This window comes from Apis laboriosa, unplaced genomic scaffold (assembly GCF_014066325.1).
Source record: "Apis laboriosa isolate Shangri-la unplaced genomic scaffold, ASM1406632v1 scaffold26_cov146, whole genome shotgun sequence".
NCBI classification, from domain to species: domain Eukaryota; kingdom Metazoa; phylum Arthropoda; class Insecta; order Hymenoptera; family Apidae; genus Apis; species Apis laboriosa.
Genome location: NW_025222592.1, coordinates 1,733,456 through 1,754,163, shown reverse-complemented (window position 1 = coordinate 1,754,163; position 20,708 = coordinate 1,733,456). Strand labels below are relative to the sequence as shown.

General features: G+C 26.9%; 1 protein-coding gene across 7 annotated transcripts in view; it reads right to left on the bottom strand.

Moving 5' to 3' along the window:
* LOC122713890 (protein roadkill) overlaps positions 1–20,708 on the bottom strand; it is a 189,152-nt gene that overhangs the window by 11,109 nt on the left and 157,335 nt on the right. For all 7 annotated transcript variants that reach the window (XM_043934712.1, XM_043934714.1, XM_043934713.1 and 4 more), the window contains one exon: positions 7,291–7,435. In XM_043934712.1, the coding sequence (XP_043790647.1) occupies positions 7,291–7,368 (78 nt within the window). In that variant the 5' untranslated portion in view covers positions 7,369–7,435. The remainder of the gene's footprint in view (positions 1–7,290; positions 7,436–20,708) is intronic.

The window sequence follows — 20,708 nt, the reverse complement described above, 5'->3', positions numbered from 1 at the left end:
AAGTTGATCATTGCTCTAAAAAAATACTATTTCTTTGTTATTTCTAACTTGCATATCATATGTTTTACTAACCTCTATATCTGTTTTAGCGTTAATCTAACGAATTATCCCTTAAACATCGTGGTTAAATTAGATTTTTCTTCAAATTGAAAGAGAAGTTATGTATATGAAGATAGAATCTTGAGACTCGAGGAGAGCCGGTAAATCGAGTTCGTTTTGCAACGTCGTAATAATTCATCAACAGACGAGAACTTTCAGTCTATTTCGAGATAAAATAACATTTTGCAGAGGTTCTTTAGGTGGAGTACATCGTCAAGATTCACCAACCATCAGTTATATCGGTCCCTCGTAAATTCGTTAAAACGTTCGAATGCCCCTCGAACGGAAACAGAAGATTTGCATTACCATCGCAATGCGCAGCGGATTTTTCTTGTTTTTTAAGCATCGGTGACTGATTGCGATTGAAGCAGATACATGATTTTTTCATCAAGAATGAATACTTTAATCGAGTTTCTTGAATTACAAAGGATAAATTTTAGGTTTGAAAATAAAATATTCAATTTAAAATTTTAAAATTGGAAATTGTGTATTTAAATGGAGATTTTAATATAATTTATTAAATATTAGAAGAGAAAATGGAAAATGATTGAATTATGTAGTATAATAGAGATAAATTTTGATAGATAATTATAATAGCTTCATAAATTAATTCTAATCATCAAATATTTTAATTTCTCAGCTTGGATGGAATTGACTTATTATATTGTGGTAATTGTGAGCACATAATATAAGACCATTCATCATTTTTATTTCAAATTTTTTATGTCAAATTTTATTCTTTTCATTCTCCAAATATTTTTTATACTTCAATTTCTACTTCAGTTTTAAATCTCTAAATATATTTTCATATTTTATTAAATTTTACGTTTTTAGATTAAAATAAATTCTATATTTACAGCTAATTTTAAGTTCTATTCTTCATCCTTTATACTTTCTAAATATTCAAAAAACTTCAATATTTATTTCTTTTATTTCAAAATCTTCAACTCTAAGTTCTTTGTTTAATTTTCATATTACTTTCTTTATTTTTTTCACATAAAATTTCCATTATTTTGAATTTTAAATTTTTTATCATATCATTTTTTAGTTAATTTTTCATTCTTTAAACCTATAAACTTTTCAATCTTTTTTCACTATCTCCATTATAAATCTAATTTATTTTTTTTATATTGAAAATATTTAAGATATTAATATTAATATCTATATTTTCTACAAATCTTAAAAATATTCATCTCATTTCTTCTACTCCAAAATTTTCCAACTTTTAAACATTTCATAACTTTCACCAAGATTTCATCGCATTCTAGAAACTGACCCAACAACTTTTCCAACTTCTTATCTTCATTAAAATCTTCTTCTATTCTTTATTATTCTTAATCTATAGATATTTGAAATATTTATCACCTTTTTTTTCCAGCCATCCACTAATTCTATATCTTCCATATTCATACATTTAAATTTTATGTTTCATTTTTTCTGTATCTTAAATTTCAAAAAGAATTATCATTATTATTTAAAAATTCTCAAATATTAAATTTTACTATATTCCTATTCTTTTCTTTTACTATTATAACAAATCTTTTTTCTATCATTATCCAATCCACGAATATTTAAATTATTTATCATCAATCTCAATTTTATCGTTCTACTCTTCATCTCTCATATTTTAAAAAGATTCATTTCCAATCTTATTAATTTTCTGCATCAATCTTTCTCCACCCTCTTGAATCGAACTCGAATCGACATTCAATTTTCCAAACAGTCTAATACACGAAGAAATATCCAAGCCAGAGTTTCGAGCGTCGAAGAGGATCCAAGAGAGGGCGCAAAGAACACAGAGGCACAAAGTTCATCGTCTTAGTCGTTTCCGTATAGAAGAAAACAGCGCGATGAATCACAAGAAGGAAGGAAGACGAGGAGAGGAGGCCCGGTCGACGCCCCCAGGAGTCGTTCAACCCGGCGGTCGTCGACGATCGGCCTTGAATCACCCGTGCCCGTTTACGGGAGCGGCGTGCGCTGCTTCGAGCAGCAAGCAGACCAAGTCGAGGCTTCCGGTAGAGCCCTGGACACGGTGTTCGAACATGCACGAGATCACCGCGAGAAGATCGAAATCTTTGAGAATCGATGTTGTTTACTTTGTTTAAAGAGAGAAGAAATTGAAGATGAACAAAATAGAGATAGAAATATTAAAGAAAAAGTGAAAGAAGTAAAAACCATTGAAGAAATATTAAAGAAAAGAAGAAGAAGAAGAAGAAGAAGACGTAGAAGAAAAATGAAAGAAACAAAAAGTTAAAAACATAGAAAATAGAATAAAAAGAAGAAGAGGAAAGAAGAATATAGAGGAAGATAAAGAGATAACAATAAAGACGAAAAAAAAAACAAAAGGAAAGAACAATAAAGATGTAGAAAAAGAAAATGATGTCTCAGAGATATTAAAAAAGAAGACTTCAAAGAGGAAGATCTCGAAAAAAACCAGACGTCGAAAAAGAAGAAAATATCAGAGAGAGAGAGAGAGAGAGAGAGAGAAAAGTATAATAAGCAGATGAAGAAAACAGAGAACAGCAAAGAGAAAGAAAAAAGGTGAAGAAGAGCTTGGCCCTTCTTTCGATCTTAGTTTCATCGCGAGACGAGGTCGCTCGATTCGTGTAATGGAACACGTGCCACGAGATAACGATGTGGAAATGAAAGGCAACGAGTGATAATGACTCTGGCATATGGAATTCGCGTCTAGGTGAGGTGAGGAGTTGGTGGAAAAATCGAGTCGAGAGCGTAGGGGACTTTCGTAAAATTGCAGATAGATGAATGGGTGTGGAAGAAAGCCAGGGGTTGTTGGGGATTCCCAGATTTTTGAGAAGTGAAGAGAACGCTGTTGGGTATGTGGTGATGATGATCTAGTGGGACGAGATTTGATTAAGAAATTGAATAGGTAGGCTGGATGCGTGGGTGATTTAGGTTGCTTTAATGAAGAAAGTTGATGAACTTATATTGGCGTGAATACTGTGGATTATTGTTGGAATTTGTAGGTTGATAAAATAGGCAATTTTGTTGAGCTTTTAATAAATAATGGAGGTAGTAATATTTTGTTATATATCTGATTGATTTAAATTATTAAAAATCGTTCAAAACAATCATAATATAATTAATTATCTATCTAAAAAAGAAAAATTAAATCAAATAATAAAGTTGAAATTATAAAACCGTAGAAAGAAATTAGATATAATAGTAAATAATTTGACGAATGATGATTTATCGTAGAAAATTATCACGGTTTGTAGATCAGTTTGATAACGAAGATGAGCTGAATTCACATAAAAGAGAACAAGAATATAAACAGTTACAATTGAGAGATCTGAAAGATTTTACAATAATAACGTGGAAAATTGCCACAATCTGTGGATCAAAGAAATGGCGAAGCTAACAAGAAGTCTAAATCGAGTAAAAAGATGTGAAATGGTGTGTGTGTATATGTGGGTTAAGAAAAATATTTTGAAAAGAAAACATTTCGAAGGAATTTAAAGTTCCAGTGTTGAGTAGAAAAAGTTGATTTCAACAAATGAATCTTCATATGTTTGTCTGAAAGAAATAAAAATTTAACTTTCAAAGAAAAATTCTATAGTCATAATAATGAAGTTCTCTAATTTTCAAAGAATTAGTAATTAATTGAGAATTAGTATTTCAAATTCTTAAATTAAAAATTACATTTGATGAGGTGATAATAGATATTAATTAGATTACTAACATTAATTTTTAATTCATAGGCTTTCTTGAAATTTAAATAAAGACCCAAGTATAGATCACTAGGAACTTTTCTATGGATTTTTCTAAGATTTAATATTATAGATGTATATTAAAATCAAAATTTTCAAAAAAAAAATTACTACATTATTCAAATCATTTTTAATAGAATCTCAAATATGAAGAGAAAATTTAATCTTTAGATTAAAGTATTAATAAAAAATTAAACAGCTTTAATTAATTTTAATCCTTATAACCTAAAAAAATCGAAAATCTATGCAAATAAAATAAATACTTGTTAAAAAGTATCAAACTATAAAATCGTTCGATTTCGCCATCTTGGATACAATTTTAAAAGTTAGAAAAGAAGTTCTTCTCGAATTTTTTCAACGGCTAAAAGAAAATCTAGACAACAAATCAAAATATCAATAAATAATAAACAATCAGAGAAAAATCACTGAATGATTACGAAATGAAGTTCCAAATGAAATGAATTTTTAATCAACCACCAATCTCCTAAGCACAATTTCCTGTCATAATGACCCATCAAGATCAATTTACCATCTAAATTCGATTCTCCAGAGGAGATTCTGAACAGTGAGACGAACGAACCAATTGGAAATTATGCCAGAACGCTTTCTACGCTTTTTATCGAGCTCATCGATCGGCGTGTTACGACAGATACAGCGCGTGAGCTCGCATGATTGCTGCACCAGACTCCTCGTGTCCGCTGACGAGGCGAAATCGGCGCATGCATTACGAAAGTTAACTGGAGCACGAATCGACTTTCGATTCGATGGATCCTCCCTGAAAACCGAGAGTTGCACACTCCTTCGAATATTGGAATTCCTTCGAACTTTACCTTTTGAAGGAGGAGGAAAAGGGAAAAGAGGAAGATCACAATCCCTTTGAAGGATTCCAATCCTGAATAACGTATGCATCACGTAAATAACACTCATGAAAAATTTCATGAGAGATTTGATTCTCTTTTTTAAAATGGAATATCGGTCGAGATGTTAATTTCTAAATGAGATCCTATGCGAGTTGTACATATAAAATGATTAAATGAAAATGGTTACAATCAGAGATCAATGCTTTTTGATTTTGTTTTTGTTTTTTGAGACGCGACTTATTTTGGTAACAAAATTGAACGAATTCTTCTCGTTATATAAAAATCTTTAATTAATAGAATAAAATAACATATGATACTTTATTTTTAGATATGCAAATTAATATAAAATGTTCTAGTGAAAATATCAATAAAATATTAAAAAATTATTTTGATCACTTTGGAGACAAATACAGATTGAGAGAAATTGTTCTAAGAATATTAGGTTGTCTTAAAATATTTTGAAGATTTTTAAAGATATTAATACATATAATAAATATAAATATATACAACAAGATGTTTATTCTGAATAATAATAAATAATATTAAAATATTAAATTTATAGATGAAATAATTGAATTTGTAATAAAATTTTTAATTGATTGTAACCAATAACTTATTTATTTTTCGTGTTTATATTTGCTAAATTAATTTGATTATAATTACAAAATTAATATATTAATTAATTATTTTTAGATAACGATTGTACGATTGTATAGTTTTACAAAAAATACAATTTATTGAACAATCTTGGAATACTTATGTTTTGAAATGATCTTCATTCATGCTAATACTACATTTTATAAATTATTTCATGGTGTAAATTCTACGAAGAAAACAAATTACATCAATTTATCAACAACACAAGATTACACTTAAACCAGAATCGATCATCTTCGCTCATGACCACATCCTACCACAACGAATCCACGAGATCTTCACAAGACACTTTCACTCAGAACATCCTCCAGATGTTCTTTTAAATCACCATCAATCGAAGAAGACTCATTTCACACTAATCCATCAGTTAAATTTTTTAAAATTTTTATTACAGCAATTAATTTCTTATATCTTCAAACTATTGAACAAGTGTAAAATTGATTTCGAATCGAATTTTCAATGGAAAGAGATATCTATCCTGGAATAACAATAAAAAATCAAAATACAATTATATACCTCTTAATTTTTCCCGATGCTGCAATTCTTATTTTTATTACAATATTAATTATATAATATTTTTTTCTCTTATAAATCTATTGATATTTTGAAATGTAAAACAATACGAAGAACTGAAGAATGCTTGTGAAATAATAATTTTTTTAATCTTAATTCCAAATTTTAGCCCAAATACTTTCAAAATTATTTTTATGAAAGACCATATTAACCGTTGAAACAAAAACCAAGAAAAATCAAATTGAAATAAAAAAAATTATAAAAACGATGAAAATATAACAATTTTTAAAGAATCTACGACTTCTTCAAAAAATTTGTTGATCGAGTTCAGATTTTAACGTTAAGTTCAAACATCATTATGGAAGATAACTTTTGCTTCCTGTTAGAAGAAAAAAAAAAAAGAAAGAGAGAGAAAGAGAGAGAGAGAGAATTTTACCCTCATGTTTCGTTCTGCGAGCTTTTGAAGTGACAGATTCTCGCGGGAAAGCTGGCGAACGTTTCCACGGGTGAGTTAGAGATCGCATGGAGCAGCGGGATATCTAGTCGCAGGTCATTCACATCGCGAGGGGACGAGCAGTAAAAATAGAACGAGAACGTCAGGAGTGCGTGGTCTCACGCGCGACCACGAGGATGATATCGACGAAGACGATGAAATTGACCTAGAAGAGGAGGATTCGAGGAGGATCCAAAACCTTTAAGAGTTTTCTACGAACTTGGAGAAGAATCAAATTTTTTTTTTTTTTTTAGGAATAAGGAAAGATTTACAATATGCTATATTTTTATGCGATATTTTTACAAAGATGAGACGTACGTAAAATCTGTTCCATAGAGAAGAAACGATTATTTCTTTTCTTATTTAATTAAATTATTTAATTAAATCAATTGATTATATCGTTTCGTACTTGTGCCTTTGTTATTCCAACGATTTGAATTTGTTTGAAATAATTGTTAATTTTTACGAAAAGATGTCAGAATTATCTTAATTCTCAAGAGATAAGCATCATCAATTGTTAAAATGTATGTTATTGTTCTAATCGTGGAACAAAACGTTTTCCCTGCTCTGACAATCAAAACTGAAGCTCACTATCATCGTTAACGACCAATTAAACTGCAATTAAATTGGCCTCAGTATGCCGATAACTCTAACAATACACACTGCTGCTCTCGCAACACAAGCCACATTTGGACTATAAGAATCGTTAAAAATATTGTACAATGCACAATTTATTATTAGTCTAAAATTAATCTCGAATTTTTTAATTTCTGATAAAAATAATTTTTTTCTTTTTAATTTTATTTTCCTCGTCAAACAATTTTTAAAGAATTGATGTATGTATTTTTAATTAATAGAAGGAATAAGTGTTATTTTTTTCAAAATTAATTAAAAAACACTCGAGTTTGGTCCAGAGTTTTATCCAATATTTAGTACATACCTGCGTGTAACACCAATTTTCGGCCACGGGGGTGTTCACTTCCGGTGGTGGAGGGCTTGGTACACGGCTTACTGCCATACTACTGCTGCTGTGCAAGTTTGAGCTGACCCGCGACGTTTGAGGCGCACAGTCGCTCACCGCAAGTCTGAAACATATATGAATTGTTCCTGTCTTATTTTCAGTTTGCGTAGTTTTATCAAAATTAGGTCTTTGGAATTGTATGATAGATAGAATAATTAGAATTAGAAGAGCAACTTTTAACTACTCGTAACAACTTTTAATAAACTCTACTCTAATTTTGTATCTTTTGATTGAACAATATTATTCTTTAAGGATTACTCATGGATTTTTAATTAATAACATATTACAATCTTATTTTAAAAATTGTAAAAAAATAAGTTTAATAAAATTTATTAATATTTATTCTTTATTATTAATGTAAACAAAAATCGGTCAAAGGGTAAATTTTAAATATATTTATTTATAAGAATTATAACTAGAAGTCTTCTTATTATGTACAAATGTATATAAGTCTACATGTATATAATATTGTTTCTAGTATTGAACTATAATATTTTAATTAAAGAAATTTTTTAAATATCAAAGTCTTTGTAAGAATAATAATCAAGTCTTATAAAAAATTAAATAATACTTGTGTTACTTGTTATCTATCAATCAAATTTCATAAAACCTTTCTAATTTGCCTTCAATTCATCCCATATATCAATCACACATTTTTATTTTATTACATTAAAATAAAAATTTCAATTCAACAACTTAATTATTATGTAACAAAATATATATTTTTTAATATCAAAAGAAAACAATAATTTTTACAAAACAATTTATTCTTTTTATAATATTCATCATATAAATATATCTTATTTCGAGATTCTCTTAATTGTGCAAGATAGCCCAGACTGAAAAGAATTCTTTCAGTTGCTCAAACAAAGATCAGTGGATCGAGGCACGCGTGAACAGATCGTTACGTTACACATACCACGAGGAGGGACGGTAGTCGCTCGATGCGAGGAAAAGGGGTGACCGAGGAGAGAAGGAGGGCTGAACGGCGAAAGAGGTGGACATAGAACGAGGGAAGGGGTAGGATGAAGAAAAGAAGCATGAAAGAAGAGTATGCGGGGCACGCGATGGTGCTCACGTGCGCCAAGTACGGAACTACTCGAGCATCATCGAGCCGAGTACATTAGCCCCGCAGGTTCATCGGACCTGCTTCTCTTTCTCGATTCTCTCTAGTCAAGCGGTGGTCGCTACGCGACTTCTCGTCTTAACCTTTTAACCCTTATCGGGCCGGTCAATCGATACATTAATGCGATAACCACGAAGGTGGATTGGTCAGGTTGGTTAATCGTGTCGAGCCTTAGAGTAGTAGATCGTCGTTTCTGTCCTCTATGTGAATGGCTCACCTTTAGTGAAATTCTTTCGATTTTTACTCGTTTACTTTTATTTTTAAAACGAATATATAATTTTCTCATTTTTTTTTGATTGTAATAATTCGTGATTTTTTTTTATAAAAATGTGGTTTAAATTTATTAATATTGTATAGGAATAATGATATTAATCGTATTTAACTTGAATATGATTCAAGAAAATACGATGTGTGATAATAGTAAAAAATATATATTGTAATAAATATAGGATAAAATAATTATTGTTCTCTGATTTTGACAAATTTATTTCTGAAGAGGTTAAATCGATAAAGAGAGTCAATAAATGCTATAATTAGATTTGAAAGAATAGGAAATTGTTACTAGACATTAAAATGTACAATTACTAAATGCAAGGATAGGGAAGAATTTATTAAGCAAGAATAATTACTAAATATATAGTTATTAAATAGCAATAAATGAAACTATAACCAAATCATTTAATATAAATACTTTGGAAAATAAATAATTAAATAAAGATTTTTATTTACAGAAATTAAAATATATCATTTCTAGTAACAATTCCTAAATCTTATTGAATTTATTGTATTTACATTAGACATTTCATATGGCAATTTAAGGCAAACATAAATCTTTAAATTGAAAATAAATTTTATAAAAAAAACATTGAATATTATCGGTTTTAATTAATCTATTAATTATTAATCTCAAAAAAATACAAATTATAAAAGAAAATTTCAATTTGTATATAATAATTTCTAATCATCAATTCCTCTTCGATTCTTCATTAAATTTAACTAACATAAATTCTTAAGCTCATTATTATAATTGGTAATCATCGCCTACGTCTATGAAGACTTATTAGTAATAAATGTCAAATTATTACTCTCTAAATACTTTTCTTGATGATTATCATCTTTGTCGTTCCATTATGTAGACTAATTTCCGCCTCTGTACATATAATCGTACATATTGTGTAACTTATAAAGCGATTAATAAGTTAGAAGCAAACAAATGATACAAAACTATTTTATTTGATATTTTAAACAAAAATCAACAATCGAGCTATGCCATTGAAGAATATAAATAGGAACAATACTTTTCTCGTTTATGACTTTTTTTTTATCTAACTACATTATCACTAACTCAATGATTATACGGTTTTTTCAAGTTCAGGCTTTAAATCACTAAGAATATCACTATGATTTATTATATTTATTAATTCAATTTAATACAATTTGTTGGAAATTGTCTGAAATATCTTGTAAAAATTGATTCTTTTATTCGAGAAATTACACGTTAAGTTATTATCGTATTAATCTCTTGTAAATTTTATTAAATAATGGAATTATTGAAATTTGAAATTATTAAATGAAAAATTAATTAGATAAAAAATTTATGAAGAATTTTTTTGTTTTTTTTTTTAAATGAAAGAAACGTTAATATTTATATTTTAAATTGATCTTAAATTGAATATAGAAAATTGAAAGAAAAAAAATATTGAAAGATGAAAATAGAATATCATACTAATTCAATTCAAGAACTGCTTATCATATATAAACAAAAAGATTGAGAATTATAGAAAAAAGAACGATTTATTTTAAAAATATTAGAAGCTATGAGCACAAGTTAAATTCTAATTCTATTCACGGAATAAAGAAAAATTAAAAGATTTGACATTTATATATATAGATTATTCAATTAATTGTACAATATAATTATTTTTACTACAATTTATTTAGTACATTAAAAATATTTACTTACGAATATTTCGTTTTACTTTTTAGTATATTCAATTTTCAATACCCTTCGAAATTGCTAGAGATCATCAAATAAAAGTGTTCGTGAATGATTGTGGCACCGGATGGGTTAATATCAGTATTTATCCCCTTCCAAAGGACATCGTTTCCGCTTACGGATGCCGTTTGGGTTACATTAAGAGACGTATAGAGGTGAACTACATACGGTTAAATTGTTGTTCAACATACGGACGCACCCGTTGCAACAGAAAAAGTGTTTCAACCGCGTATATGGTTAACCGCGATACTAATAAAAAAAAAAAAAAAAAAAAAAAAAAAAAAATAAACTATAGCGATAAGCAATTCCTCATATCTCGAAACCGCGAAGTTCCTTTGGAAAATTGATATGATTTTATACTTTTAGGTAAATATGTTTATCTGGGAAGTTAAATTATTAGTTAGTGAAGTTATTGAGAAGGTTATGAAATATTATATTTGTAGATTTTCTAATTTTAACTTCTAAAATTTTGAATTTTCAAATTTTTAAACTTTCAAATTTCTAAAGCAAGTAATTTTCCAAATTTTCGAAAAATCCTAAATTTTTTAATTTTAATTTTAAAATTTGCGAATTTTTCCATTTCTAAATTTTGAAATTTCTTGATTATAATGTAAATTTTGATATATGTAAATTTTCAAAATTTTAAATTCCAGAAGATAAGTATATAAAAATATACGTATATGTCTTATATCATCAATATTTATTACAATCTTTTATTATAATATTTTGTAAATATCAATTATTGAACAAGTATATGCAGATATTCCGAGATCAATGATATATGATATTTTGAACATTTGAAATACGGAAGCAAAATTTTATTACTTTGATTTTTAATTTCATAAGATATGTTTCCGAATGATATACATATATAATATTAACTGCTTGGCAAACGAAAAACAGTCTTGTTTTCCCCCTTTCACTTTCCCGCACATGCTCTTTGTGAGCAGCAAAAGTAGACAGGAGCAGATAAGAGAAATCTCACGATTATGGCGCTTTTACTTCGCTTTAAACGCACAAAATAAAAGAAAAACCGAAAATTTTTACCAACTATAGTGAAAGACAATTCGAGAAAGTATCTTACGTTTCTCTCTGCATTAGAAGTGGTTTCAGTCACGAGAAAATGTTTTTCTATTTTTCTATTAACTTAATTTATACACTACGTGTAATTAGAAATTAATTAAATTTTATATTTTAACTATATTACAAGAGAATAATAGAAGAATGCAGAGAAGAAGAGTAATTACTTAAATCTATTACAATTAAAAAGTTTTTTATTTGGTAGTTTTTAAAAAATATATATGTTGTAGTAAAATAAAATTCTCTAATTTTATAAATATCAATTATTTTTTCGCACTATATTTCGTTATAAAATAAAAATAAAATATAAAATACTTAAATTAATTAATCTGTTCATGAAAACATACAAAGTTAACCAGAGAGATTATAAAAAACGATCATAAAAACTTCTATAAAAAGTCATAAAATTCTATAAAATGCATGGAGTGATAAAGCGGAGAGATAATAAATCACTAGCTAATATATGAGAGATTAAAATTTGCGAGAATTTACAACAGGTCGCATAACAATCATAAATCGTTTTGTTTCTGATTTTATTATTATATTCTCTCTGAGTTTGTTTCAAACAATATGCTTCTTTTTATGTCTACATAAATTCCATTAAATTTATTTTTTATCAGAATAAAATATCCAGAAGAAGAAAATTCAAAAAAATTTTCAACTTTTATTTTTTTATATTAATAAATATATTATACCAACAAATATTAAAGTATATAATTTGACATAAAACTTAATAAATTGTTAAAATAATGTCACAAAAAATCCATTTTATATTTCTTTATATTAATATGACAGAAAAAGAACAATTGCAAAATAACCTAAAAATGGAGGACAAAAGAAATAAACTCCATAACAAATATACATAAAGATACAGAAAAAAATTCATTTTAAGATATGTGATAAAAACAAGAACAAAAAAAAAGAAGAGAAAAATTGAACATAATGTCGCGTAAATCTCGTTTAAAAAGGCAAGTGTGATACATTCATTCGTTAAACCTCTTATCCGTCGACATGTTAACTGGCGCCTTTTGCACGACGTCCCTTCTCTTCTCCGTTGTTACTCGGTCTAACTTTCACTTCCACGTTTTACTCCCACGTTGCTTTTGCGCTAGATACAGTCAGAGGCATCGAGCGAAAGGAGAAGAGGCTATTCGGGACGTGGTGTTTCGAGCGACATTTTGCCAAGAGAAAGATAAACGGTTTTATCGTGATTCCACGTTCGAAGCCAGGTGAACGTAAAGAACGCGTGGATATTGGTGGAAGAGAACGTGACCGAATTCATGCGCATGCTCAGAAACTGATTTTGTGGGAAACTAGAGATTGCATCTCAGCAATATTCACGGATCATTTTTTCGCACATGCGCGGTGCGAGTATAATTAATGGAAAAAATATAACAAGATCGAAATTTATGGAAATTTAAATATTTTAATGTGAATTGATAAATCTAAGAAGACACAAATGTCAATGATTTTGATTTGAAGTTTTTTTTTTAATTTGTGTATAAAGATCGCTTTACATTTAATTTTTAAGTGAAATAATATCAAAGAATATATTACACATTGACAAGTGAATTATTATTATTATACGTGAATAAAATATATAATGAAGCGTATCTGGTCCATTTAATAGACCCAATTACAGGCGTTTGGTATCGAAACCATGATTTTGTCAATGGGGCCATCCGATTTCGAATCTGTTGAATGGTAAAGGCGTGGGCCAAGAGAGCCAAAGGGAAAGTAGAACAGCTCTGACGAGCTCACTGGTGAAAACGAGGAAGTTAGGTGAAAACCTTCTATGTTAAATAGAAGGAATGCAATTATAATGATACAGTAAGTAATGTATACAAGTTATTTTTAAATCAATTTTTTTGTACCAATAGATTATCAAAGATAAGTAAAGAATTTTTAAAGTATTTTTAAGAATAAAAATACTTGATATTTGTGATTAAAAATAGATTGATCTTTATTTCAATTCATTTGGAAGAAGTGAAAGCGCATATAGAGATTTTGTAATCTCACGATTGAATTGGAATACGTTTTATATTACTGGAACTGTTATTGTTTTAAATAACATTAAAAATAATTAATTAAAGGAAGAAAAAAATTAATAATAAGATAAAAAATTTTCTTAACTCAATATAAGTATTGTATCATTCATAATTTTTATTCAAGAATTTAATTCTCGTTTCTTTTTTGTTATTTTTTTTGTTATTTAAAAATAAAATTAAACGAATTTATTTAATTAATTATGAATATATTATTAAGAAACAATTCGTTCATTTGCATAAAATATCTGCATTTAATCATATTGAAATCTATTCTCTTTATATAGAACATCAAAAATTAACAATTAATTTTGTATATTCATAATAATAAATAATATATAGATAAATCATGAATTAATATCTAATTTTATAGAATCAAATAATTTTTAAAATTTAACTTTTTATGTCACAAAGAAAAAATTAACTCAAATTATTTTTAATATTATAGAAATTATTTTTAATATTATAGAAATTTTTAATAAATTATTTATATAAAATTCTAAATTTCTTGTTGACTTTCAATACTAAAATAAAAAATAATGAGAATATTTTTGCAATATACTTTAGCAAATTTGTGATAATTTCTAAGATGATTGATTATTGGAAGCTTGCGCTTTTATCAAGCATAAAGAAAAATGAGGACGATGGAAGATGCGAAATCATCAACAGAAATCGGAAATTGGATAAAGTCGCTGTTGCCGGAAAAGTTATAGAAATTTCCGACCATATTGTCGATGTCCACGTTGTGAAATGAGAAAAACAGAATAACCATCTCGCATTGTGAATCTGCTTCATGTTTTCAAGAAATTGTGTAAATAAAATATAACTGAACCAAAAACTTTATTCAATCTTTCTTAAGGATTCTCGGAATTTTTCATTAATGTTTAATCTTTTCTGGAATTGTAATATATACCTTGATCTTATTGTATAAATACATTTGATTTTAGTCTTATATTACACTTATATAATTGTTCAATTTACTATTAAATTTAAAAATTTTAATTTTTTTGTTTCTAAATAATATATATAATTTTTATATTTTTTATATTATTTTTTTTATTTCATATTTCGTGTATTATTATTTTTATTAATATTGTTATCATTTTTTTATTATAATTTCTTAAAAATATTTTTATATTTTTAATATCATTATTTTTTGGTTGTTTCAATCTGTAAATCTTAACCTTTATTTTTATTTTTAATTTTTGTTAATACAATTTACTTTGAAAAATTCATAACCTCAATTTCTGTAAAATTAAATAAAAAAAAAACTTTAAAAAAATTAAAATAAAAAATTAAATATATATTTAAATATATAATCGTTTCTAATATACTGTAGTAAGAAAATTTAATAAATAAAAAAATTTTAAATAAAAAATATTTAAATAAAAAGTATTTAAAGCTCGTAACGATCGGAAGTTTTTCCACTAATATTCAGGAGCGGATAAGAGGATTTCGCGAGTGGATCCGAGCCAAGAGAAGTTTCAGACTCCTCTTCATGCGACGTGACTAATTTAATCTCAAACTTTCGGGTACTATCTTCGTGCGTGCAGATTCGCCATACTCATGGATCGAGGAATTAATCTAGAGTTTTCTCGTTAAATAATTTCACGCTGAAAAACGATCTTGAAATTAACGATGAAACAAGGAAAAGTCACGTTTTACAGCGAATAATCAACACGATGAAATAACGAAGAAACATCGTGAATAAAAATTTATGAAAATTTTATAAGCGAGGCAAGTTTGTAATAATAAAATAATAAAATTGATTTGAGTAATTTTTGAAAAATCATTATTATCATCATTATATATATTTGTCATTAGGTAATTCATAACTTAAAACTTGATAATTAAAAATTCGAAACCTAAAATTATAAATTAAAGAAGATTAAATTCAAAACTAATTAACATTGATATACAAATTATAGAATTTATTTTTACATTAATTATTATTTCTATTTCTTTATCACTCTAAATTAAAAAAAATTCGTTGCAACAATGCTTGAATAAAATTTTAAAATATATATGATAAGATTGATAAATCATAATTATTGCTACGAAATAGAACGTATTTGTCTTGCAAATGTTACTTTACCTAACGTATAGCACATGAAAGATTCAAGGTTCTCCCGAATGGTCCATGAGGCGATTTAGATTAATCTAAAAGCTTGTTCCAGACCAAAAGCTAACCTGTGAGTGCTATAATTCGTCCGTTCGTCGAAGCAACATGAGACAGATGCTAACCGGTCGATTTTCGCAGCACAGTCAGTAGACGAGTGTGGAAGAGGGGCGAAGTCAAGGCTGATGCCTGGCGCAAGCTGACTGTGATAAGACAAAGGCTAACTCTCTTCAAGGGCGCGACGCGACTTGGTCGTGCGTGCGCGAGCGTTTCGCACGCGCCAGCTTGTCGCTACATTGGGATAGCGTGCGCAGAAAACATAGTGAAAGAAGACGCAATGACACACGATCGCGCGAACACACGATAAACTATATGTATACAAACATAATCACGTATAGAATGCATCTAGAGAGAAGAAGAGAAACAGTTCGTCTGTGAGTTGGATCGTATCGTTCTATTCACGCGCAGTGCTCATGTCGAATGATAAAATTCGATAAAACGTAGTGGGGTTATGCCTTTGAATATTTAATATTGAGACTGTAATGGACACGTGTCGCACGACGAAACGAATAGTTGAGCGGTGTTGGTTGATGATGAAATTGGTTAATTCGTTTTGTAGTGTTAGAATATCCTGTCTCGCGCGTCGATTTTAGGTTATGTTCTGTTGAAAAGATTGGTAAATTTTTGATAGGGTAAGACAGATTGAATGATGGGATTCTCTATTATAGCGGTTCTCAACAGGTGGCGTGATTGTAGAATTAATCAAATTTTATACAAATATGTATTGTTGAATGTATAAATTACTGAAAATGACTAATATGTAAAATATTAAGATCGATTGACATAGGGACATATCATATACATAGGAACAAGGTCATATATGTAGCATTCTGTTTTTGAATAGGGATCAAATCAAAGTTAAAGCAATCTCCACAATATAGCGGGGTCTTAAATTAAGGCATTATGCAGTGACATTGATATGTGTAATAAAACATATAAGGTTACATTTTCAATGGCAATGGAACCAAAACTAAGGCCAATAAAACAACTCCACTACATAACGAGGTCTTAAATGGAAAACAATGAGTAATTGTACCGATTGATACGATACTGTCAACTACATACCTACATTCTACTTTCCAACAGAGTCATTTGAGACTCGACTGCTAAATGAAATGAAAGCATGCATTTTTAGCATTTTTAACGATAAAAAAAGTTTGTTAATAATTTAATATTATAATTTCTATTATACAATATAATGTTAATTATACAATGTTTATAATTTTTATTGTTTATTATAGCTTTCATATTTATTTTACAATTTTTTATAAAATATTAAAAATTTTAGTAAAAAAAAAAAAAAAACAAATTAAAATAAAATAAAGATAAAATTGTTTATAATCTATATGTTTTATATATCTATATGTTTTATATATATCTATATGTGAATAATCATTATATATTTATTATATAAAAAATTTTATTGAAAAGTTTTTATTCAAGAATTTATGAAAACATCTTAAAATTATTCAAATTTTATGAAAATTCTACATTCTAATAAATGTTGCAATACATAAAATAAATGAAATCAAAACATTTGTCAAAATAATATTTAATCTTAATCAATTGGAATTATTTCAGATTTCAAATAAGAATAAATGTAGAAACTTTAAAAATATTCCTACATTGTGGAATTTTCTCAAGTAGATATTTTAAAATATACATAAACTTGCTCGTATTACTCAATATCAAAGCTTTATAATTGATTAAACTATGTTACGTAAACTGAAGATAAATCATTATTTCTGAATCATTTTTTCCAAGAATGAAAGTTAAAAAGAATTGCAAACTTTATGAAAGTTAAAATATGTTGAACGGAAAATGAACAAACTTAAAAATGTAGATTAACACGATATATATTAATATCATTCAGCTGAATTTTCATTGATTTTCAAAGGTCAATGTAACGTTTATTCTTTTTCAAGTTAATAAAAATTTAATAAGACAACGTAAACATCTTCTATGAATTAAATTTAAATCACTCTTTCACGTTTTTCTTTCCTCTTTAATTTTTTTTATTTTCTTTCATCATTTTGTGTTTATTCAACGCCTATTTAAATTCCTATTGAATATCGAAACTCGAATAGAAATAAATTGATTTTCATTATTACCGAATAAATTAAATTCAATTATTTCGAATAAAACATGTGGAATAGAAATTAATTTAAAAAATTGATTTAACCTTGGAATATGAAACCTGATAAAATTTTTTATTACAATATATACATTTGATCAATCAAAAATAAAACGTGTAATATTGTTATAAAAATATCATAAATTTTATGAATGTTAAAGATTTAATATGAATAATTGAAAAAAGATTTATAACAAATTTAATTTTTATGAATTTTTTATAAAATAAAAAAGTGAATAATTTAATAATAATCATAAAAAATTTAAATGATATTTTTTTGTTAATTATTCGTAACTTTATATAATTAATTAATATCATTTAGAGATGAAAAATAAAAGATTTTTTACTTTTTTAGAAAATTATTTTTTTTTTGAAATTAGTTATTGTTTAATTATAATTAAAACAATAATAATTTGTTAACAGAATTAAGAAAAAATCGGTTTAGACAGTTAATAAGATTTCAGATTACTGAAAGAATTTTTCCATTGTCTGGTTTACGAGAACACCTGTTTCGTAATATTGTTATTGCAGATGTTAATCTATTTACTATTCGCAAAGAACATTATGTATTCAGTGCAAGATTCTCATACCAGATATAATCGTATTAATTTTACGAGTATAGTCTCGCTATTCTACAAAAATAATAGCTTCATAAATTAATACATAATAAATTCATTACAAATAATTATGTTCACAAAATTGTTTTACATTAAAATTTATTAGTATCAAAAGTGAAATAATTTGTGTAATATTGACATTAATCATTGAAAAAAATATAAAAATAATTTATTTTTAATTATTCTGTTTTATATGAATATAATAATATTTATATATGTAATTCTGCTATTTTACTTGTTATTTTATTTTTATATATTTATATTATATATTTATTCTTCTGAGTCTTCAAAGAACTGAAGAAAGAAAAATCCCAGTGAATTAAAAATACATGCATCAATAATTTAACAATAATATTTCGAAATGGAAACAGTAATAGTAATAAAATCTCTTTATATCATATACATATGTATACCATAATTAAATATATGTATACATATGCATATGCATATCATGAAAATTTTTGTTATTTTTTTTTTCAATGTATACGTCAGAATAATACAAAAAACACTTTACCTTTTAAATACAAGTTTTTATAAATTATAAATTAAACCAAAAATGAACCGAGCACGCCTAAATAAAAGAACTTAAAAATTGAAAATAAAATATTAATTGAAAAAAAATTAATTGAATAAAAATTGAAAATAAAATATTATCTCCAATCTGCATTCTCCATTGAAGAATATAATTTAAGATCGAAATGATTAAGGGAGAAGAATTATTTAAAAATTATTAGGTAGCATCGAGAGAACATTTTTTTTATAAGGTTAAAATCAAGATAGTTAACACGTATTGGAGCCGAGTTAACAACGATTAATGATCGGTAAGGAGACTTAAATTACCCATCGGACACACGAGTGCGCGATGCACGTGATATTTCCAAGTGGGCAACCAACATGTTTCTGTTCACCGCAATTACGTACTCGGGCTGCGTTTCCGTAATGACAGAACTGGCGGGCGGACTTTCAAAGAACAGAGGCAGGATGAGTCGTTCTCCCCGCGTTATCCGTTCGCTATTTACGACGTTTCAATGTTACAAGCGCGAACGTGACTCGATTCACGTTCCTTCCTCCGATTAATCGATTCTATTACTTCTTTTTCTTTCTCTTTGTATAGGGGATTGTCGAACAACGTGAATAGGATATTTGTCCGTATATCTGTACGTACGTATTTTATATTGAAATTTTTATCATTTATAAAAAATCTGATAATTATTATTATTCCAATTGTTTTTTAATATATTTCCAAGGTCATGATAAGTGAGCAGCATTGTAAAGATTGAACTTGGCTGTACATTAAAAAGTTATCAAAGAAAAGTTTTCTTTAAAACGATTTAATTAGGTTAGACCAGGTTAATTTTAATGATAAAGAGAATTAATAATAGGCCAGATTAAGAAGATAATGCAAATCGGTTATTATTTAATGAGCTTTTAATTTTAATTTGAAATAGAGTAGAATATTTTAAACATTTACCAAAAATCTTTCAATTATGTGTAAATTCTTTTGGCCTGTATTTTATCTGTAAAGAAATAAATAAAAAAATAAAACAAATAATTCCTTAATTTATATATAAAAGTTTTTTTATGCATGATTTATTTTATTGATATTTTGATTTTAATTTCATAAAATTTATCATATGAAAGATAAAGAATAGGCGAAGGTGTTGTACTCTTTTATTCATGTTTTCTTTATCTTTTGTAATCGGAAGTAAATAATACAAAAATTAATAAAATGATACATTTTTTTTTGGCATATAGTAAGTGATATAGTAATTATTTAATGATAATTTCTATGCTGTGTCATGATGTATAATGATTCGAAGATTTCATTTGGATAAACAGAAAGATATTGTCAAAAACAAACTTTAAAAATTTAGATCTATTGTGATTAGATCAGTTTCGAATAGATTTGATTTTTGTATTATCATCTGATAGTGGATCTGCCATGTCATGTGATAAGATTTATCACTCTAATAATTAAAACATATCAAAAATCATCGAGGACTATTAATCCTTCAAAAATAATCTATATTTACGTACGAATTTTAAAAATTTAATTTTGAATTTCATTGAAAAGATTTTTATTTTTGCTAATAAATCTTTTAAATATTTGAATATGTATGAATAATCATACATTTTTTTATGTCAAAATCATTAGGAAAA